Below are 22,647 nucleotides of genomic sequence, written 5' to 3' on the forward strand. Positions count from 1 at the left end.
CCATGTTTGTTTACTTACACAAAAATAAAAATTGTGCTTTAATCAAAAAATCATAAGTTATAAAAACAAACATCTCTTATTTTTGGTCCCTAGGAACTCAGCACTCAATAAGATTTTAAAATTTTTTCACAGATTTGTTTATTATATGCACCATTTGTTGCTTTTCACGTCAAAAATTAATATTTTTCACAGCTATTTTTTTTCCGCCACGTGTTATTTTGGGAATCTTGTATTTCCCGCTAAGCCGTTGTTGTTTTTTTTGCATGTCCCGTTTGGTCTATGCATCTTGCACATAAAAGCAGGGTATTTATAGACATATTCGACTATGCAAATCGGTTTATAAAAATATATTTTTAAAACTTTACATATTATTAATCTATATTAATAAACATATAAATTTGTTTAAGAAATACAAATATTTTAAAACAGAAACCTATTATTTTAAATCGTTGTTTTAACCTTTAAGAAAAAATGTCGCATTATTCAAAAGGCAAGGGTGCACAAAGGTCTATATATTTTAGTTGCTGGGCCTCCTTCCCTTCAAGCGCACTTTTTCGTCTGAGACTTGACGAGAGAGGGAGAGCCCAAAATTACTTTTTTGTGCGTTCTCTTTGCGGACCCGACTGAGAGCGCGTCGCTTTGCCGCCGTTGCGCTCAGCTCTGCCGGCATCGCTGGCTTCTCTGCCGACGTCGCAGTCGGCTTCGTGATGATTGGGCGCTTAACTCAATTTTGGAACTGCAGGGTACATACATATATATATCTACATACATACAAATATCTACATATATACACATATCTACATACAGTCACATATAATTTTTAACTCCACCATCCCGTTCCGACTAATTAAAGTTTTCCGTCGGCCATCCGGTCCAAAATAATAAAATAAAAAATTACACCAACCGACGTGAAAATTTTTTGGTCATTGTATTTTATTTACCATCAAACTTTTTAGTATTGTTTTCGGTATTTACTCCGTAAAAATTTATTTTATTTAAACGAGAAAAATACCAGCACTCCACTGCATGCATAGCATCCTCCGTCCACCAACTTTTTTTGGTATACTTTTAGTATTTTTCCCTCGGATTATTAAATTAAATTAAAGCAATACTCCAATATTAAATAGTCAACCGATCGCATCCTCCGGCCAACAAATTTTAATATTTTTTCTTCATTCAGACGTTTAAATAAAGGCGAAAATATTACAATTACTCCACCGGGGACTATATATACACATAGTTGGTATTTTTCCCCCTCAATTTATCCAAACGCAAAAAATACCAGCAAAAATATACCAAACTTGATCCCAACCATAATACATATACCAAAAGGGTTAGTATTACTTCTCAACGGGTGATATTCGAACTCCTTACTCACCGTTCCTAATCCGTATCACTGGGTTTAATTCCGCAAAGTAACCAGGTCGGTACTTGCTTCCAATTTCTATTTCTCCGATCCACTACTTTTTCTTGTCGACACCTCGTTCCACTGTTCAACAAGTGAGCCAGGTTTCCTATTTATCCGACATAACGCCTTCCTTACGGAGCGTCACCGGACCTTAGAAGCCATAGACGACGTACGGCCGTCAGGCTCGAGTCAATCTCTGCCAAAAACATCCGCCCCCACTGCAGCGCCTCGAAGAATAAATTCTTACGAGACAAGGGTAGCACCCAAGCCAAAAGGATGTGACCTTTGTAAGAAGGAAAACCATCCTGTCCGCACATGTGCACGGTTCCTCCAGATGACGGTCGACGAGCGTTCGGCGGAGAAGCAGCTGTGTCTAAACTGCTTCGCACGAGGGCATCAGCTGCGTGATTGTGAAAGCACTCATAGTTGCTTTACGTGCCGCGGCCGCCATCACACCTTACTACACAGAGGCAACTCCTCCCAATCGCCTTCGAATCCCGCCCCAAGACCCACATCAAGACCAAGTACACCAGTTGCCACCGCTTCCCGGTCCACGGACTCTACAGTCCAAAATTACTTCGCGACGGCGTATAGATCCGTCTTGCTGGGCACCGCCATAATTGACATATGCCACCTGGGGTCGAATTTTAAAGCTCGTGCCTTGATAGATTCAGGATCAGAGGCAACCTTTATTTCTGAGCGGCTGTTCAAACTAATTAAGTTGCCTCACCAGGTAATCCGAGCCCAAGTATCAGGCTTAAACCAGACAGTATCCGCTGAATCCAAAAAGCTCTGTCAGTTTACCATCCGTTCTCCGACCAGGCCTGGCTTGCAAATAAACACGACGGCCTATGTTCTTCCTCAATTAGCTGGAAACCTTCCATCTTGTCCGATTCCGCAACAGTTTCTACGGGATCTTCCCGAACTGTCACTAGCGGATCCAAAGTTCTACGAGAGCGCACAGATAGATATTCTGGTCGGGGCCGACATCCTGCCATCCATTCTCCTAAGCGGCACCCGGCCGAATATTTGTGGCTCTCTCCTCGGGCAAGAAACCATTTTCGGGTGGATCCTAACAGGACCCGTTCCTGCTCCAAGGGAAAATCAGATTTCCGTTTTTTTCACACCGATCTCCCACACAGTTGACACGTCCCTGGATAGGCTTCTCACCAAATTTTGGGAGGTGGAGGATCTGCCAGTAAAAGTGACAAAATCTTCCGATTTGACATGTGAGGAAAATTTTCTCCGAACGACTACGAGAGTCGATAATGGCAGGTATGTCGTAAGTCTTCCGATTCGTGATCCTCAAAACGTAAAATCCGCCCTCGGTCACTCCAGATCCTCCGCGTTGTCGCAGTTCCTAAGAACCGAGCATCGCCTAAAGAGGGACTGTCAGCTGAAAGCCAAATACGACTCCGTGATTCAAGAATATCTCGACCTCAATCACATGAAAGAAGTCCGTCCTACCCATAATTCTGCCAGTTATTACCTTCCGCATCATGCCGTCCTCAAGCCGGAAAGTACAACCACTAAGTTACGTGTGGTTTTCAATTCCTCCAACCCTTCAGAGAATGGGGTCAGTTTAAATAATATCCTTCATGCTGGCCCAGTCTTGCAGTCCGATCTAACTATCCAGATCCTGAAGTGGCGATATTTCCGATACGTCTACAGTGCCGATATCGAGAAAATGTATCGGTAGATATGGGTAGATCCGAAGCATTCCCCGTTCCAGCGCATCTTATTCCCCAACAGCGAGGGGCACATTCGACATTTCGAATTACAGACGGTAACTTTTGGAGTCAATTGCGCGCCATTCCTGGCCATTCGAGTCCTGCAACAGTTGGCAACTGGCGTGCAGCTCAGCCATCCGGTAGCGAGCAACGTCATTCGAAATCATATGTATGTAGACGATGTCCTTTCGGGAGCTGACTCCGCCGAGGACGCTAAGTCCATTGTTCGCGAGCTACAAAGTGCTCTAGATTCCGCGGGGTTTCCATTGAGGAAATGGACCTCCAACAACAAAGAAATATTAGCTCATATCCAAAGCGATCATCTTCTGAGAACCGACTTCCTCGAGATCGACACTGAGAGCACAGCCAAAACTCTCGGCGTACGATGGAAGGCGACGTCCGATGAGTTCTTTTTCGTCCCACCAGATTTAGCAACGGAAATCTCCCACACGAAACGCCAAGTCCTTTCCCAAATTGCCAAGCTGTTTGATCCAGCAGGCTGGCTCGCTCCATTTGTTGTGTGTGCCAAAATCTTTATGCAAGAGATTTGGCTTCAGGATCTAGGCTGGGACGATAAACTTCCAGTTGAGCTTTGCCAAAGGTGGAACAGCTTTCTCCAGAGCTATTCGGTCCTAGACCAGGTCAGAATACCCAGATGGGTTATCTTCCGTCCAGAGTTCCGCGTAGAGCATCACGGATTCTGTGACGCCTCGCAAAAGGCATACGGTGCTGCGATCTATGTGCGCGTAGAAGTGGTCCATAAGACGATGGTGCACTTGCTCACGGCCAAGACGCGTGTGGCGCCAGTCAAAACGATGTCCCTTCCCAGGCTGGAGTTATGTGGGGCTCTCCTTTTGTCCGAGATGGCCGAAGCCATCCTTCCTAATATGCCGAGGCTGACCTCAAAATTCCATTGTTGGACCGATTCCACGATTGGACTACGTTCGTTGCCAACAGGGTGACGAAGATCACCCATTGGTCGCACGTTCAATGCGAACATAATCCGGCTGATTTGGCTAGTAGAGGAGTTCCCCTTCAAGAGCTGGTGGATAACCCGCTTTGGTGGCATGGACCCACTTGGCTGCAACGTCCACGCGATCATTGGCCCAGCCAGGGAACCGACCTGCCGGTGACTGAGATCGAAAAGCGTGCCGTTAAAGTCCATGTGGCGTCTATGCCGTCAGAAGATTTCCTAGATCGCTTTTCCAATTTAGATAGAGCTTTGCGGGTCCTCGCGTATGTCCATCGATTTGTCCAACGATGTCGAAGACAATCACCGCCTTCCGGGGTCCGTCTAGAGGCCCAGGACGTTGCCGCCGCGGAAGAACTCATGACAATTTGCACTCAACGCAGGTATTTTTCTGAAGAATACCGCTGCTTGAGTCAGAAGCGTCCTGTGCCCGCGGCGAGTTCGATTCTCTCCCTGAACCCCTTTCTAGATAAGAAAGGGGTAATCAGGGCATGCGGCCGCGTAACGGCCTCCGACAGTTTGCGGTATGATGAACGACATCCGATAATCCTGCCGTACGAATGTCCACTCTCGCGGCTTCTGGTCAAATTCACGCATATTATTACGTTACATGGTGGCAACCAGTTAGTGGTGCGTCTCACTCGGTCCAGATACTGGGTTCCGAGAATAAAGAACTTGGTGAAGGCAGTGGTTAACTCCTGCCAGGTCTGCGTTATCCACAAAAAGAGATTGCAAGTCCAGATGATGGGAAGTTTTCCGAAAGAGCGAGTGTCTTTTTCCTGTCCGTTCACGGCCTGTTTGATATAAAAAATTATACCGCAAGAGCTTGTCTCATTACGAAAGGGTATGTGTTGGTTTTCGTTTGTTTTTCTACAAAGGCCATCCATCTAGAGCCTACATCCGACTTAACGACTGAAAAGTTTCTTGCCGCTTTCGCTCGTTTCGTCTCTAGAAGAGGGTGTCCTCGCCAAGTCCAGTCCGACAATGAAAAGACCTTCGTCGGCGCCTCCACCGTGCTTTCCCGAGACTTCCTGCAAGCAGTTAAGGAGTCTGTGACCGATGTGGCAGCTCACCTGGCAATTCATTCCTCCTGGGGCACCCCATAAGGGAGGCCTATGGGAAGCCGGTGTCAAGAGCTTCAAGACCTTGTTTTACAAGTCCACCGCTACACGGAAGTACACCTTTGAAGAGCTGTCCACCCTCCTAGTGAGAATCGAAGCTTGTCTGAATTCCAGACCGCTATCTCCCATGTCCGAGGATCCAACTGATCTCTTAGCGTTGACACCAGGGCACTTTCTTGTTGGTGGACCTCTTCTATCCATAGTGGAACCTGAAGTAAAGGGCGAATCCAAGTCCATTCTGAACCGGTGGCAGCACTTAAAGTCTCTCCATCAACAATTCCGCACTCGATGGAAGGATGAGTACCTTAAGGAGCTCCACAAGCGCAACAAGTGGCAAGTCCCCACAGAAAATCTGCGTGTTGGCGATCTGGTCGTCGTTAAGGATGACAATTTGCCCTCAAATGAGTGGCGACTCGGAAGAATAGACTCCGTTTTTCCGGGAGCGGATGGCAATGTCCGCGTAGTCGACATTCGTACGACACGCGGCATTGTCAAACGTCCAGTGACCAAGGTGGTTCTTCTTCCAAGAGAGCCGCCCAAAACTACCTCGTAACGAGCCGCGTTTCTTACACACCTTAGTCCGTAGCCATTATCCACGTCATTGTTAATCAGCCCTGTTTGTTTTTCCTTTTCCTTATCCACACTCTAAACAGGAAAATGGCTCCCCGTCCACGTTGCGCTCAGGCTTTGGATAGCAGACGTACTAGAGGTACTCAGTCCTACCGATGCCGAGTCTGCCGCGGAATCCATCCTCTTCGGAAGTGTCAGAGGTTCCTAAAGCTGAGCGCAGAGAAGCGGCTGCGGTCAGTTCTCATTAACAAGTACTGCGCGAACTGTCTCGCACACGAGCACTCCACTGGGAGCTGTCGTAGCGGTGACCGGCGCAGAACGTGCAACCGGAACCGTCACACGCGGCTGCACATGCACGACCTTTTTTCCCGGAAAAAGTCCGGCTCCAAGCAAAAGTCCCGCTCCAAGCAACAGCCCGCTTCTCCGCAGCGTTCGCGCCGGCAAGATCCGCCAACTCGCCAAACGCCTGCCCCTCCACCGCGCTCAGCATCCTCGACACCAGATCCGTCGCTCGCCGCACTTCTCCAGCGACATAGCGTCAATGTCCTCCCGACTGCTGGGGTGATCGTCGAGACCGGAGAGAAGACGTTCGACACCGCCGCACTCATCGATCCGTGCACCCCGACAAGCTCCATCGATGCATCCCTGGCCACCGCGTTTCGTTTGCCGACAACAAACGTGGGCGATGAGAGCATATGCACGGCGACGATTCGTTCGAAGGTCGACGAGGCCATCAAGCTGGAGGTGGTCCTCAAGATCGAGCCGAACGTGCGCATCCGCACCCCCATCCGTGCGCTCACTGAGAGCGTCGTCCAGAAATTTAAGGAGCTACCGCTCGCGGATGAGCGTTTCCACCGGCCAGCCACTATTTCATTGATCCTGGGCGCGGACGTCTACCCGAAGGTGATACAGCCGGGCTTCCACATGGTCGACGAGGGATTGCCAGTAGACCAGAAGACGGTGTTCGGGTGGATCGTCTCCGGCGGCTGTACGCAGGCTTGAGGCGTAGGCGACTGGCCGAAGTTCCGTCTCCTTTATTTTTTGCAAGGGGGGCGGAATGTTCAGGCCCACTGTCCGGCGAATCTGGATCGGCCCCGCTATCCAGCTGCACCGCTCTCCCGCTCTCCTGCGCTGTTCTTAGCTCCCTCCATGAAGTCTCCGTTGCGCTTTGGAGCGCAGAGCGGAGCTTAGACTTAGGCAGTTCGATTCTGGAGTTAAAACTGAATAAACCGCGGTCGTACCCCCGCCTACTTTCCAAGTTAACTTTTGTGCGTACTTCTTTTCGATCAAGGGGCAATACGCGTTCGAGTGGTTTCTCCCCTACATCTTCCGCAACACCAGCAGCAAACCGCACCAGCAGCAAACCGCCGAAGCCCAGCGCAGCAGCCCGCCGACGCCACCAGTTTCCCGCCGTCGCTTCCCACGCCATTCCATCAGCGCCACCACGGTACCCCGCTACCCCCCGGCGTACAGCATTTATATTTTGTATAAGGGCTTTGTCCGCTTGTATACACCGTCCCTGGCATATAGGAAATTTTGCTGAACAATGTTATTTAGGTCCAGCTCCGTCGTCATGAGAAATTTAGTAAAACCCATTTCTAAATTAAACAGGAACAAAAATTGTTTTTTATTCAGTCAAAGTAAAAATAAACTAGAAGACATCACCTTTTACAATGAAATATGTGGAGAATCATTGGATGCTGGGTTTCTCCGCAGTTACACGCCAAGTAATGTCCACAGCTAGCTTGTTCGTAAATAGTTTTAAATAATCGTGAGCGTAATTTTGCACCCTTTGTTGAGAGGGACATTTAAATATGTTAGGCAATAAGAAAACATTTAGAAAAAACAAAGCTATATTTAATAAACGCACAAATTCGATACAAAACCGCACTGTCCACAGACATATCGCGAATCGAAATAACGCTCGGGCGAAAAATAATAGCGTGGGTCAAAAGGAAGACTGGAGAAATTTTCAGAAAAAATGGGGTAACGGAAAATTACCGCAAGCTCTTTTTATCGCGTGTTTTTTTCCACTAATTTGGTTTTTGTAAGATATGTACTACGTTTTTCTATCGCTCAGAAGTGTCTCAGAAATTACTTCTTCGCGATCCCGACCCATTTTGTTTTTGTAAAATGTGTACAATCGTCTTTATATCGTCCAAAAGTGACTTAGAAGTGACTTTTACGCGACATATGTATATATTGGTTTTGTAAAATTTGTTCTATCGTTTTTCTATATGGACAACAGGCGATAGAAATATCGCCCTCTTACTTGCAGGGGTGTTCTAAACTTTGTGCGAGTTAAATATAGCTGCTTTTTTAAGGACATTTATCTATCGATATGTTTTTGGTATGACAGACAGAGCGCATGACCTCTGCGGTTTCTTTGACTTCACCAGGGCGAAGGACGTAAAAAAAAAGAGCAATAAGGACACAACAAAACCAGCACAGTAAATACACAATAAGCTGACATCCCAAACAATAGATTACCGTTAAGATAGCGCTATGAAGCTAACTCTGCGACGGTACTCCTGGGTGCTTTTGCTTTAGTTCGCCCTTTTGGGAGTAGACCTTCTCTTAAACGCATTTGGGCCTTCGCTTGCTAGAAACCGATTGCAGACAGCCATATTTCTCTTTGTGTAAGTTTTCAAAGTTTGGAGGATTTCGATTACTGGACTTAACCAGTTTATTTCAGAATTCTTCTGATCATTACGGAGTATTTGCTGTTCACCATGGCGCTGCATTCAACGTGTGTGTACCAGGTCGGTGCCTCCTTCATAATCCTGCGGAACTGCAAGCTCTTCCTGATCAGCATTACCCTGTACTTTCTTCTGTCTGCCTCCCAGCATTTCTGGATCATCTACCAATATCATCACCCACCAGGCGAAGAAAAGCAGCACTGGCCAATAGGTCTAATATCTTTATCATTGGGACAACGCATCAGTGAGATCCAGAAATAATGCTTACACGCTTATCGTGATGTTCACCTCCTTCTTCGCAGTGTCGGTTTTCTATTACTAAAGCTTCAAATCAACAGCTCTAACCATGGCGGATCCCCGCTTCAAGGAGAAACATCTGGATTGGATCGCGGACCAGCTGGCCGATAAGTAATGAAGTAGTTAAAGCGATGTGTTGATTGTAGCGTGGAATTTTTAAGTGTAAGTGAAAACGATAAGGGAACGCATATAATGAAAAATAAGTAAAATTTGTAGGTTTTGAATATACACCATCGGTCGTCCGCTTCCCTCTAAGCGGGCATAGGGAATTGCCCTGCTTGTTCATTGCCGACTTATATGTTAACAGTAAGCAACAAGTTTCTGAACAAACACATCCATAATCTACCCCGTATGGCCCAATTTGCACCTACAAATTACTCCATATACATATTGTCCCCCCATTCAATTATATTATATCCAAAAATTGATTTGTTGCACAGGCGTAATCACATAGCTGATATCTCCAACCCACTATGTTATTACATACTATGTCCATTAGGGTAGATTTTTTTATGGCCAAAGAGCTCACATTCATAAATCGCACATTTCTGTACAAACTTAAAAAAAAATTTTTTTTTTTTAAGTTTAGGGTGTGAGCAAAGGCCTTAATCTTTCTAACTAAAAAACAAGGAAGAACACTATAGTCGAGTACCCCGACGAGCATAAAAATTGTAGGAGCCACAGTTTTGGGCGGTTTGTGGGCGTTAGAGTGGGCGTGGCACATTGCTGAAACAAACTTGCGCTGCGTAAGAAGCTCAGGAACCTGCACGCCAAATCTCAATAGCCTCGCTCTTATAGTTTCCGAGATCTCAGCGTTCATCCGGACGGACAGACAGACGGACAGACGGTCATGGCTAGATCGACTCGGCTAGTGATCCTGATCAAGAATATATATACTTTATGGGGTCGGAAACGCTTCCTTCTGCCTGTTACATACTTTCCGACGAATCTAGTATACCCTTTTACTCTACGAGTAACGGGTATAATAACTCACACAACACATAAACATTTTCCTTACTTCCTTAATTTGTTAACTTGTTGGTTATGATCGAACAAGGGAAATAAAGAGAACCTTATTACTTGAATTAAATCAGCTCGAAGTTGCCTAGTCCGTAGGTCTTCTGTCCTTGACTCCAATAGGACGCGTTCGGTCTCCAAGAAATCGATTTTTGGACTACCCTTTTAGGATAAGGTGTTTAGGAGACTTAAATTAAGTTCATGGTATTCACATTGATGGTATTTAAAATTTGTGTAGATAAAGGGCTATGTTAGCATAAAGCAATTCGCATATAAAGAAGTTATAGTCTATTAATGGTGGTTTAGGTTATGCCTATTATTTTGAAGTATTTCGCTTCCAAGGATTTCGACTTTATGAACGACTTAAAAAAATGAAACAGTACTATTTAGCAAACTGTCAAAGTTAAAATGCAAGACTACGGCATCTAGACGAATATAAGATATGCTTAAAAACCTTCAGAGCCATTGCGCACCAGCCAAAACCAGGGACCGAAAATAACACTAATTTTATTTGTTTTGATCGGAAAAATCGTAGAATTCGGATAAAACTAAAAACCGGAGAAAAAATTCACAAAAACCAATTAAATGTGGCCTATTCAATTCAGCGATGACCTAACAATTTTTAACTTTTTGGAAATGGTCACGTATGAAGTAACTGTTGTTTTCTGACTCTTATTAATATAATAATTAATTAATATTAGTCTAATAATAACTATAATGTTAAGACTAAAAAAATAAAAGTCTAAATAACTCTTATAAGTAGAATTTTATTAAAAAAGTAACCAATTAGTCGGTTTTTCGGGACCGAAAATATAAGTCTTAAATATCTGTTCCTAATTGTTATACACGTTACTCGTAGAGTAAAAGTGTGTTCTAGATTCGTCGGAAAGTATGTAAAAGGCAGAAGAAACCGTTTCTGACCCCATAAAGTATATATATTCTTGATCGGGATCACTAGCTGAGTCGATCTAGCCATGACCGTCTGTCCGTCTCTCTGTCTGTCCGGATGAACGCTGAGGAAACTATAAGAGCTAGGCTTTTGGGATTTGGCATGCAGATTCCTGAACTTCTTACGCAGCGCATGTTTGTTTTCTCTAACGCCCACAAACCGCCCAAAACTGTGGCTCCTACAGTTTTAATACTAGAGCTGAAATGCATTGTTCTCATCAATACCTATCGATTGACCCAAAAAAAAGTTTGCCACGCCCACTTCAAAAAGTCGTAAATATGAACGCGGATATCTCGGAAACTATCAAGGATAGGGAACTTGGATTTCAGATTTAGATTCCAAAGCCTGTACACAGCACAAGTTTGTTACGCCAATGTGCCACCCCCACCCTAACGCCCACAAACCGCCTTATACTGTGGCTCATACAGTTTTAATGCTAGAATAAAAATTTTAACTGAAATGTGTTAGTCTCGTCAATACCTATCAATTGGTTCACAAACCACCCAAGCCTGTGTCGCCCACAGTTTTCATGCTAGCAAAAAATTGTAACTTAAGTGCAATAGTCTCGTCAATACCTATCGATTGAACAAAAAAAAAAGTTTACCACGCCCACTTTAACGCCCATAACGCTTAAGTCTTTCTGCCGTCCACATAACCATATATTGAGATCGCGGGTAGGTGCCGCTTTTCAATCTCACTTTGCTGCTCGCATATCTTCATCTCCCTTTGGTCCCTTTAGCTGAGTAACGGGTATCTGATAGTCGAGGTACTCGTCTACAGCGTTCTCTCTTGTTATACCCGTTACTCGTAGAGTAAAAGGGTATACTAGATTCGTCGGAAAGTATGTAACAGGCAGAAGGAAGCGTTTCCGACCCCACAAAGTATATATATTCTTGATCAGGATCACTAGCCGAGTCGATCTAGCCATGTCCGTCTGTCCGTCTGTCCGTCTGTCTGTCCGGATGAACGCTGAGATCTCGGAAACTATGAGAGCTAGGCTATTGAGATTTGGCGTAAAGATTCCTGAGCTTCTTACGCAGCGCAAGTTTGTTTCAGTAGACTGCCACGCCCACTCTAACGCCCACAAACCGCCCGAAACTGTAACTCCTACAGTTTTGATGCTAGATAGAAAATTTTAACTGAAATGTATTGTTCTCATCAATACCTATCGATTGACCTAAAAAGTTTGCCACGCCCACTTAAACGCCCACAAACCGCGAAAACCTGTGACGCCCACAATTTGCATGCTAGATAAAAAATTTTAACTGAAATGTATTGGTGTCGTCAATACCTATCGATTGATCCAAAAATAAATTTGCCACGCCCACTCTAACGCCCATAACGCTTAAATCTGTCTACCGCCGGTAGGTGGCGCATTTTAATCTCGCTTTGCTGCTTGCATATCTCCATTTCCCTTTGAGTAACGGGTATCTGATAGTCGAGGTACTCGACTATAGCGTTCTTCCTTGTTTTTGTTTGAATTCGGTTGGAATTTGATCTTATGTCTGTTCTTAAAATTGCAATTTTTCTTATACACATGAATTCTACAACACAACGCTACCGCAAATTCTTCAGAGAAAGTGGAACCACTAATGACCATGGGAACAAATTTGTTAATGCTGGCCATTTTAAGCCATCCATAAATTCCTTACAATATAAAAACCGTAAATTCTTCAGAACAAGAGGAATCTCTGTTGACCATGGTTACATATTTGTTAGTGCTGGCAATTTTAAGCCATCCATGAATTCCCAAAAATATGAATTCGCGAATTTGTTAGCACAAGAGGAACCAACCAAGTTCCAACAGAAGATCTCTCTGTGTCATTTCCGCTGGCAACAAATATTTAAGACTTTTATATTTTTGATCATTTAATAACAATTATTTTTGAAGTTTTCAGTAAAAGTCTTCAAATAACAGTTACTTAGACTTTTATTTCTACATTTCATTTTATTAAAAGCCATTGAATAAAAGTTACTGAAAGACTTTTGTTTTTTTTTAGCAGGGGTCGAGAAACTTTCTATCTATTTACTATTGCCCGCAATGTATCTAAAAATCAGCCAAATTGGAGAAGAAATACCAAAATATATTAGGTCGCTTAAAATAAAAATTACAAACATTGAGTATTTACGGTCCCTGTTTTTTAGAAAATACCTGTTATGTTCAGACTTTTATGTTAAAGTTGAAAAATAACAATTACTTCATGACTTGAAAATAAAATGTGATGAATGCCGATTAAAAATTGATTTTTAAAGTTAAAGTTATAACTGTTACGGTCCTTGTCTAAAACTAATTTGTTCAACCTTTTCTTTTGGTTATGCATTAAAAATACCAAAAGGAAATATATAATGAATAAGTAAGACGTAACAAATTTCATGAAAAATGAAGTCCGCCTTAATGGACCTCCCACAAATAAACCAGAAAATGTCATTGTATTGCGTGCCGACAGCTGACCTAAACTTTATGTGGTCAGAAACGCTTTCTTCTTTTATATGTAGATTTTACATAGTTAACTAAAAAAGTGGAGCCTATCTTATTTAGTTATAAAAGCCAATTAGTAGTAAGAACGTACAACTGTTATAAGTGATTCATATTTCAAATCGTTTATTTCCCTAAAAATTACTTAGAAAGAAATAATTCTTCGAGTAGGTGCGAGAAAAATTCGATTTTTACATTTTACACTTTTTACCTTTATCTACTATATGTGACCATGTCCTCGCTAGAAACTTGAGAGGTGCCACACCTTACTGAAATAAGTTTGCGATGCGCAAGAATCTCTGGAGTCTGTATTCTTAATCTGAACTTTTTAGCATTTATAGTTTTCGAGGTCTAAGCGTTTATACGGACAGACGAACATAGCTCATGATCTTGATCACAAATACGAGGGTGGTCCAATACGTACTTAGCCTCCAAAAGAAAAACAAAAATTTTGGAAAAGTGGCGATTTATTTCTCAACATATTCTCCTTTTGGCTCGATACACTTGACCCAGCGATGCTCCAACTTCTTTAACCCGTCTGAAAAATAAGTTTTCTGGAGGTCTGCAAAATAGGCCTCTGTGGCGGCGACGACCTCCTCATTCGACGCAAATTTCTGTCCAGCGAGTGACTTTTTCAAGTTTGGAAACAAAAAGAAGTCACACGGGGCCAAATCTGGAGAACATGGTGGATGGGGTAGCAGTTCGTAGCCCAATTCGACCAATATGGCCTTGGCGAGGGCGAAAGTGTGAGCCGGTGCGTTGTCATGATGGAAGAGCACATTTTTCTTTCAAATGGGGCCGTATTTTCTGCAATTCGGCGGCGAATCGGCCCAAATTTGCCCTTCTCCAGATAGTCGATGTAGATCACACCTTGTGAATCCCAAAAAACGGTGGCCATCACCTTTTCGGCCGATGGGACGGTCTTCGCCTTCTTCGGAGCAAGTTCGCCGGGTGAAGTCCACTGTTTGGTCTCTGGTGTGTACCTGTGGATCCATGTTTCTTCGACGGTCACGAAACGACGCAGAAACTCCTTCGGATTGCGTTTGTTGTCCGGAGAGAGCAAACGCGGCACCCATCGCGCCGACAGCTTTCTCATGCCCAAAATTTCATTCAGGATATGACCCACGCTGTCTTTTGACATGCCTACTGTCTCACCTATCTCGCGTACCTTCAATCGGCGGACCGATATTGCTCTTTCTCCATTTTCCTAAAATACGCGGACACGTCCGATTCCACACGCAGTCAAAACAAAACCGACCGTAGCCGTCTACGAGAATGTACTACACGATAGTAAATTTCTCTTGCGGTAGTGACGCCATCGGGCGGTGAGGCTAAGTACTTATCGGACTCCCCTCGTATATATACTTCATAGGAGTGGTACCCACACAAATACAATAAAATGAAAGTCTATCATTTATATATGTGCGTCAACCGAAGACGCCGGCCAAGGCCACACGACCGTTTACACCAGTGGTCGGCACACACATACCATCACAAGTTTGCCTTGCATTAGTGTGAGTGTAACAAACACAAAGTTTGCGCGCGGCGTGCTGAAGCGAGACGTTTCTCTGCTTTGCACTGAGATCCTCTGCCGCAGCAACAAAAAAGCGCGCCGAAGTTGAGAAAAAAATGACCCGAAGACCCCGAACATGTACGTTATACGTGAGCGAGCAGAGGATGGGCAGAACACTTCCCTATGCTTACTAGATAGGCCGCTGCCGACCACTGGTTTACACAGTCGGTGTCGTTGCAGAGGACTCCCAGACTTGCGAGTCAGGCCAGAGGGCATCACTAATTTATATGGTAGGAAAGGCTTCGTTCCACCTGTTACATACGTTTCCGTGAATTGAATATCTCTTATTCTACGAGTAACGGATATAATGAATTTAAATTTAAATTTAGGTTCTGAGCATACAATTTTAGTTATGTGATTTGTGCATGTTAGTTTGAACGCGGCACACTGCAAAAACACTTGTTAATAAATAAATATCCGTTTAGAATACTACCAAAAAATGCTATAACATTTTTATAACTATTCATATTCATATTTTTTGTTTGTACATATTGCAGCGATTTAGAAAATAACCTTTTCATTTTAAAGTATTAACATTTATTTGTTCGGTAAGCACAATTTTTGCGCAACTCAAAAAAACCTAGCCAACGACTCACAAATACGTTAAGTTAAGATAACTAATGACAAATAATCAAATAACGTAGTCAAAACAGATTAACAATTCTAAGCCTTGCACAATAAATTGAAATGTATGGTAATCCGTTCTAGTTGGTGCCTTGGCGTAGAGCTCTGCTACGGTTTAGATAGGCTGAATGGAACGCCAAACAGGCGCTCCCATGTTTTACCGATGACATTCAGACAACAAGTGGAATTTTTATGCGTTTCGAACAACAACTGCCACGTCTCGCACTGGTTTTGGGTCTCGTCGCTAAAGTTCATCACATATTTTTGATCCGTAATGCGTTCCACGTCTACTAAGTTGCTCATGGGCTGTCTAAGGGTAAGTTCCGGTTGCGTTGATTTATCCTGAATTTTATTTGAAAGCCATGAGAATTTTAAATTTGCCGATATGTACAAATGTGACTCTGTAATTAGGAGCAGACAGTGTTCAAAGTTCTTCTTCTCTTTTTCACGAATCCATTGGCTGCTACGAAGCAGGGAGCACATTTTAACTGGTTCGGATGCAATAGTTTGCAACGGATTGCTAAGGGGTGTGAATGGTTTGTAATTAAGTTTGCACTTCTCTGGTAGAGGATGACCTATAAAAAAAAATTTAACTTTTGTCTAATAATCTTCGTGTAAAATAACTTACGTCGCAAGAAAAGAAGTAAGCTTTCGGTCGTAAGCATGTCGTGCAACAGCAACATAAATCCGCCCCAATCTTTTAAGGTAAAGGATAATCCAAGCTTCCAGGGCAGCAGTTCAACCGCCTCTAATCGACTAACCGACACTCTTACGACTTGCCGAAGCCACTTGGCCACATCGTCTTGGGGTAATGCAAAGGATTCCATTAAGAAGAAATTGCTGTTGGACATCACCACGAGTCCTTCTCCTAGGACCTGGGTCTGTTCGTTAAAAACGCGTCCCTTTGCCAACCACTTAAAATGTTCACCATCCTCCTTAAACTTGCTCTGGTAGAAGAAGAGTTTTAGACGGTGATCGATATCATTAAAGTCAATGTAGTTAAATTTGTAAGGCTGAGTACCCAAGACATTAGCTTCCGAGTCTACCATCTTCTTTGAGCTGGACATGAGCAGATTAGTTGAACGAAATACGGCTGCAAACGGTAAAAGGCTGACTTCATCACCTCTTTTTAAACGGCTTATTGGGTCCGTATTTGAGCTTATTTGACTATTTATAGATTCGGAAAGCAGCAAATTTGAAAGATTTGTCGGCCCATCAATGCCCAGCTGCTCGTAGGTTGTACAAATACTGTCGGTAATAGATCCGGACGAGCTGCTTTCTGTGAGCGGAACTTGGGACACAGCTAATGAAACGCGAGCTGCAGGCTGACCCTGCTCCGCCTGAATTAAACCGAACTTTCGATCTAAGAACCTTTTAGATTGCCCTTTTTCATCGCTTATCGTTTCCAGATATGACAGATGGCACTCTTCTGAGGTCTTGCGACTAGTGCTCTGTGCGTAGTTTGGATCTATCACCTCTATGCTTGACTGGCTCGGATTGGAGATGATATCCACATCACTTTCGTTAGCCCGAAACTCTATATCACGATCCGTGTTAGAGCTACCCACAACGGACTGATTAGAGTCAAAAGAGCTCTGCGAGTTAGTAATTTTCGAGCAAGAGCTGCTCTCGTTTAGTGAATTGCCGGAACCTAAAATGTCAATATATTAGAATTATGATCTATCGTACACTTTAATTTATTTAATGGAAGCAGCATTGCTCTTTAAGCTTAAAAAGCTATGCATTTTTATATACTTGTCGGAGTTTTGTCTTATATAGAGTGCGAAAATAAAGTGCCATAACATAAAATGTCAATATATTAGAATAAAGATCTCTCGTAAACTTAATTTTTTTTAATGGAAGCAGCATTGCTCTTTAAGCTTAAAAGCTTTAAATTTGAATACACTTGTCGGAGTTTTGTCGTATGTAAAGTGCGAAAATTTAATTACAAATACGAATTTTAATTTACCAGTTACAAAAATTACAAAAATGTATATAACATTAAACCAACCACTAATAGTGCGCTAGATTCCTTTTTGCATTTTGCCCAAATGATGTTTCACAATAAAGAACAAAAACAATAGGTAAATAGTTTTATGAAAGCAGACGTGTATAAATTGGCATATTAGCTGTTGGTGGCTTGCATTAAACTAGTACGCAAGTGTGCTTTTAGCAGTTGTGAGGCTGTAGTTTGTCACGAAAGTATTTTTTTTTTATACATCAAAACAATTTAACTTTTGTTAAATTTAACAATGGAATGTGATACAATACGTAAGTTAGGTTGGGTTTAGCCATTTTTCATTTGTGTTCGCACGCAAAAAAACTAAACAAGAAAAGAAAAATTAATGTTCGGTTATTATGTCCACACCAAACATTAACTAAATAGAACAAGCACCAAAGCAAATGTCAAGAAATGGGCCGACAACTAGCTAAAATGGATCAAAAACCAAAAACTTGAAAATAACGAAAAAATCTTAAAAAATTTAAATAAACTAATTAAGTTAAAAAATGAAATTGGGTAAGGACTTGCCAATGCTTTTGCTTTCTTCCTTATTTGTTGACCCTGTAAATGACTCAACAAGCGTTTCCTCCATCATTATGTTTGGGAGGGAATTTTTGTGCTCGGACACCACTTCCTCCGAATGTTTGGTCAAAGAGGAGGACAACTCAGTTACTTCGGCCACAAAAGCACTACGACAGTTTGGACATCGCAAGTCTAAGAAAGTTTAAATTTCAAATTGAAATAAAGTGTTCTTAATAGGTGATCTACGTAATACCCTTTTTTTTATGTCGCTTGCTTTTCTGCTCAATGGTAAATTGAGTTAGACAACTCACACAGCGATAAATGGATATGTTCATTTCGTTCAGATCACGCCGACAGAGAATGTCTCGCAATTTATTTTCCAGTTCCTGCTTAAGATCAAATTCGAGATTTTTTTTTGCTGTTATTAGAAAATCAACCATTTACTTACCCGACACAATGTACTCTCAACACAATAGATTCTCTCCTGCTTGTCCTTTCGAATCGTGTCGAATATTATTCGTAAGGTATTGCACTTTACTCGCTCGCATGACTCCAGTATTTTGAGACTCCATTTGGTTTTAGTCCTACTCGGCAATAGAATAAAAGACAGAGATACTTTAACTTAAAAGTTCCTTTTAATTAAATTACAAGACCACCTTTCGGTTAGCGTATCTTTTTCACGTATAAAGTTTGAAGATATGGTGAAAAAAAGAGCATCGCTCGGCTTTTGCTCATGATAGACTATGAAAGTTTCCTCGTCAGATTCGGCATCGGATACTTAAAAATACGAGTAAACTTTAAAGAGCGGATCTACAAAGTTGTTAAAACTATTACCCGTACTCTCATTCGGAAGGTTCTCATTTTGACCAGCAGTTGAGCTATTCGCAAAGAGCCTCAAAAACTCTTCGTGCTTATCAGGCAGTGACTCCTCCGCTCGCAATTCCTTTGTGATGCTGACGATGCTTTCGTAGTTTGTCACTTTTCCTTCTGTGCAGGTCTCATAAAAATTTAGGCCACTTGTATCGTTTGCATCGGACTTAATAGGGGTCAGAGTGGTGTCAAAGGTTGTATTTAACAAAACGTTATCCGCTGGAGTAGAGCAAATTTGGAGATGTTCAAGATACGCTTGAGAATTAACAATTATGCTTGATGAACCTGAAAATTCCCCCAAGAACTCATTGAACAGCTGACGAGCATTGTCGCGCTCTAGTTCAGAAGGCTGCGGCGATTCGATTCCCAGCGTCATATCGGCATTGCCGGTCCTTAACCATTCATTGCCATAAGTGAGGCGAAGTTTCTCAATTTGCTTTTTAGTCTCCAGGTGGGAGGAATCGGTTCCCTCTTCGGAGTCGGACTGAAGCTTTTGAGGGGAAATAGCGGACGCTTCTGACTCTGTCTCAATATTCTCCTCTATGTCTACTGTCCTGATCTTTTTCGATGCAGACTTTTTGGTCAATTGCGAGGTTGGTACTGCCATCGACTGTTCTGCCGTCACTGGGTAATTATGTCCCTTGACTGTCATCGAACGCCGAGAGCCGACGCTGGAAAACTGAGATCCATCGCTGTTGGCACTGGAGCTGTTTATGGACATGGAGCTACTTCTCGGATGTCTGTTTAGAGAACCTATGTAGCAACACTTCTGGCTGCCCGTCAGCGCCTTCTCCGCCTTAGTCAGTGGCGTAAAGTCCAAAACAAATTTTACCGACGTCGAGTTCTTGCTCAGATACTGTGCTGTTGCTTGTCGATGTTTGGGATTGCAAGCAAGCGGATTGCCCTGAAGATTCAAGACGGTTAGTGAAAGCAGGGCACTTAGGGGCAGCAGCTGCGAGTGTTCTAACAGGCAGTTATCGGACAGATCCAGGTTTTTTAAAGCGTCCAGCTTTGCCACGTCCAGGAGCTCCTCTATGTAGTTGTGGCTAGCGTTGAGCAACTGTAGCCGCTTATAGGCCTCCACGTGGAACTGTGGAAGGTGCGTGAGGCAGTTGTAGCTTAGGTCCAAGGTCTTTAGATGCGGCAGCCATTGGATGGCGGCTACACTGTTGAGCTTGTTGTGCCGTAGGTTTAGATGTTGCAGGTGCTGTGCAAACTCTAGGGCTGTATCCACGCTGCGCAGGCTGTTGTAGCTGAAGTCGGCTGACTGTAGTTCGTTCCACACAAACCCGTTGGAGTTGTCACCGCCGCAGCGAATAATTATGTCGTCTACGCAGGTCAAGCTCCTCACGCAGATCAGGTGCTGCAGCTGGCCCCGCAGCGGTTGGATTCCCACTACCTGCCCGATGTTGATTTTGTTCACCTCGAGCCGCCGCAGTGCTCGGAACTTGGAGATGTCCATGACGCCCTCAAAGTAAACCTCACTGGGGAAGAAGGACAGCCTCAGCAGCGTCGTCTTCTGCACAAAGTCGTAAACCAACTGCAGCTCGGAAAAAACGCTGGACTTCGCGTTGATGGGTTTGACGACTTGAAAGGACTGCTGATGAATGATGCCGGAACCAATCTCAATATCTGCGATGAGGGTGAAGGAGTCGTTCAGTGCCCGCAGGAGAGAACCTATGCCAAATGCAATGAAAGCTGTGATAAGTGAACGGACTCGAATTGGGGGCCGTAACAAAGCCCAGTCACTAGCCAATATGCGCATGATTAGTGTACTACCTTTTGCTTGGGTTCGTTTGAGATTTGTTTCATCTTCCTTACCTGATAACGTCAAGGTAAACTCGGAGCTCAATACTTTGTCGCCGTTCTGGCGTAGAAGGCTGGCCAGCTCAGCGATCTTCAGCGGATCCATCTTCTACAGCTGTGTTATTCCATGCGATATATTTATTTATTATTACTTATAATAATATATTTTAATAATATATTTTTTAATAATTATTTGTTTAATATTATTTTTTATTACTTTTTATATTAGAAGATCCGATTAGCAAAACCGTTAGGCACAATTCTTTATTTTCTTAACTACTATAATTGCAGTTCATCGAAAATTTGTCGACGAAAAAATACAAAGGCAAATGTACATATATGCACATATGTAAATATGTATGCACAAATGACGCCAACCACTAGACATACCAGCGATAACAACTGTTTCACATTTATATACATTGCGTTTTGTCTTGGTTTAATCATATATCCAGACACAGGTTATCATTATTCGTCGCAATTAAGAAAAAGGAATATTCCACTCGAAAATTGCAAAAGTACTTTTCTTATTCCCCTTCTTCCTGACCAACAGCAGGTATACGCATACGTAGTATACGTAACCGTTTACGTATTAATTACTTGCGATTTCTAGCACTGAAAATAGTGTTAACGTACCCAATAAAGGTCGATTCTTTCTTGTATGCAATAACCTCGAAACTGGTTAGGATTTTTAACAAATGTAAAACACCATCTACCATCCGATAGAATGAAAAATTCTGGGAACGGTAAAACCTTGTGGACCATCCGCTCAACGGATGGTAGATGGCGGATAGATCTCTGTGGGAAGACGCTATAACTGGGAAATTCTCGAAACGGCAATACCTTATGGCAATACCATCCGTTTAACGCAGCGGTCGGCACCGCCCTTTTAAGTGGGCATAGGGAATTACTCTGCCCATCCGCTACTCGCTCACGAATATCGTAGATGTTCTTCGGGTCTTTTTTTCTCAGCTTCGGGGCGCTGCTGCAGCAGAGGTTCGTCGTCGCAGAGCGACAGAATTCAAAATCACTTGCTGCTCAGCCGTTAACACAGAAATACAACTCTGCTCAACTTTTTGAAACACACTAAGAAAAATGAAATTCTATGAAAATTGAGATATGCAATATTTCTTTATAGAAAATATAAAAATTGTTGGAAAATTGTTACAGCTTAAAGCGAAATATTTGCCCATACAATTCCGAATAACGACAATTTAGCTTTGAAAAATGCGTCTAATGTCGTAGTGTTAGCTTTAGTACAGTATGTTGCGCATTCACCGATGGAATTTTTTTTTTAAATTTAAGGACAGACAGTTATTAATTTTTTTTTATGGTTTTTGGAATTTTATTTTTGTTTCTGTTTTTTTTATAAAAACAAAAAATCTCCCATTATTATTTTTTTATATTATTTTATATTTGAGGATTCTATTCTATTCCTTTTATCTTTATTTGTTGTATATTCTATCCCACGTTTTAAAATAATTAAAAAAACATGCCCCCAATTTTGTTTAAAAAATTTTTGTTTAGTGCAAAGCAGAGAAACGTTACGCTTCAGCGCGCTGCGCGCCAACTTCGTGTTTTTATACCCAGTCGTAAGTTGTGGAACGTATTAAAAAAAAAAATAGTTCTAGTTTTTACGCAAAACAACACGCATGCAAACTTTGCAGGGCAAATGTGCCTGCTAGGTGCATTCTATTGCGGTCCCATTTGGGTGTGTTTCAATATAGTGCATCCATATGCATGCCCAAACGGAAATTGGGGAACGCATTCTGAAATAAATAGTTCTGGGTCGTTTTTTTTACGCAAAACAACACGCATTTACCAAGGCAAACGTGTGTGCTAGGTGCAGTCTATTGCGGTGCCTTTCAGATGTGATTCAATATAGTGCATCACGCTCTATTTTGCTGGGAATGTAAAAAAACAAAAATGAAACCCGATGGTTGCTGATGCCCGTTTTTTATGATCGTTTTTTTCGGTACTTTTCTCTTGACAAACAAATAATAAAGGCATAGG

The 22,647-nt window shown here is 42.7% G+C and overlaps 2 protein-coding genes across 19 annotated transcripts; one reads left to right on the plus strand and one right to left on the minus strand.

Annotated features, from left to right (window-relative positions):
• Nucleotides 1–5,886: 5,886 nt before the first annotated feature.
• On the plus strand, nt 5,887–12,744 carry LOC139355132 (uncharacterized). Of its 3 annotated transcripts, none has more exons than XM_070999470.1 (4): nt 5,887–8,438; nt 8,495–8,742; nt 8,801–8,957; nt 9,012–12,744. In XM_070999470.1, the coding sequence occupies exon 1, from the start codon at nt 5,887–5,889 to the stop codon at nt 6,799–6,801; it is 915 nt and encodes a 304-aa protein (XP_070855571.1). In that variant the 3' UTR covers nt 6,802–8,438; nt 8,495–8,742; nt 8,801–8,957; nt 9,012–12,744. The 3 variants fall into 3 exon arrangements, with proteins under 3 accessions (XP_070855571.1, XP_070855572.1, XP_070855570.1); XM_070999471.1 differs by having other exon boundaries at nt 8,495–8,561; nt 8,646–8,742; nt 8,801–12,744; XM_070999469.1 differs by having other exon boundaries at nt 8,801–12,744.
• Nucleotides 12,745–15,324: 2,580 nt separating this feature from the next.
• On the minus strand, nt 15,325–21,616 carry LOC139355131 (serine/threonine-protein kinase 11-interacting protein). 16 transcript variants are annotated; one of them, XM_070999466.1, is made up of 10 exons: nt 21,025–21,210; nt 20,608–20,749; nt 19,114–20,505; nt 18,793–19,047; nt 18,615–18,735; nt 18,407–18,542; nt 18,212–18,347; nt 17,965–18,150; nt 16,063–17,085; nt 15,325–16,009 (listed from the first exon to the last, which is right to left on the minus strand). In XM_070999466.1, the coding sequence occupies exons 2-10, from the start codon at nt 20,738–20,740 to the stop codon at nt 15,543–15,545; spliced, it is 3,849 nt and encodes a 1,282-aa protein (XP_070855567.1). In that variant the 5' UTR covers nt 20,741–20,749; nt 21,025–21,210; the 3' UTR covers nt 15,325–15,542. The 16 variants fall into 16 exon arrangements, 14 of the variants coding, with proteins under 14 accessions (XP_070855567.1, XP_070855565.1, XP_070855559.1 ...); XM_070999464.1 differs by lacking the exon at nt 21,025–21,210 and adding an exon at nt 21,478–21,616 and having other exon boundaries at nt 18,793–20,505; nt 20,650–20,749; XM_070999458.1 differs by lacking the exon at nt 21,025–21,210 and adding an exon at nt 21,478–21,610 and having other exon boundaries at nt 18,793–20,505.
• Nucleotides 21,617–22,647: the final 1,031 nt, after the last annotated feature.

The sequence above is a fragment of the Drosophila suzukii genome, unplaced genomic scaffold (genome assembly GCF_043229965.1).
Source record: "Drosophila suzukii unplaced genomic scaffold, CBGP_Dsuzu_IsoJpt1.0 scf_9, whole genome shotgun sequence".
Classification (NCBI taxonomy): Eukaryota; Metazoa; Arthropoda; class Insecta; order Diptera; family Drosophilidae; genus Drosophila; species Drosophila suzukii.

Excerpts from the sequence above, each read along its gene's own strand:
- LOC139355131 (XM_070999458.1), bottom strand. The coding sequence starts at position 20,740 with ATGGATCCGCTGAAGATCGCTGAGCTGGCCAGCCTTCTACGCCAGAAC. Across the intron at positions 18,543-18,614 it reads AAAGATACGCTAACCGAAAG|GACTAAAACCAAATGGAGTC; the intron begins GTGGTCTTGTAA and ends ATTGCCGAGTAG. Across the intron at positions 17,086-17,964 it reads GGAAGAAAGCAAAAGCATTG|GTTCCGGCAATTCACTAAAC; the intron begins GCAAGTCCTTAC and ends TTGACATTTTAG.
- LOC139355132 (XM_070999469.1), top strand. The coding sequence starts at position 5,887 with ATGGCTCCCCGTCCACGTTGCGCTCAGGCTTTGGATAGCAGACGTACT.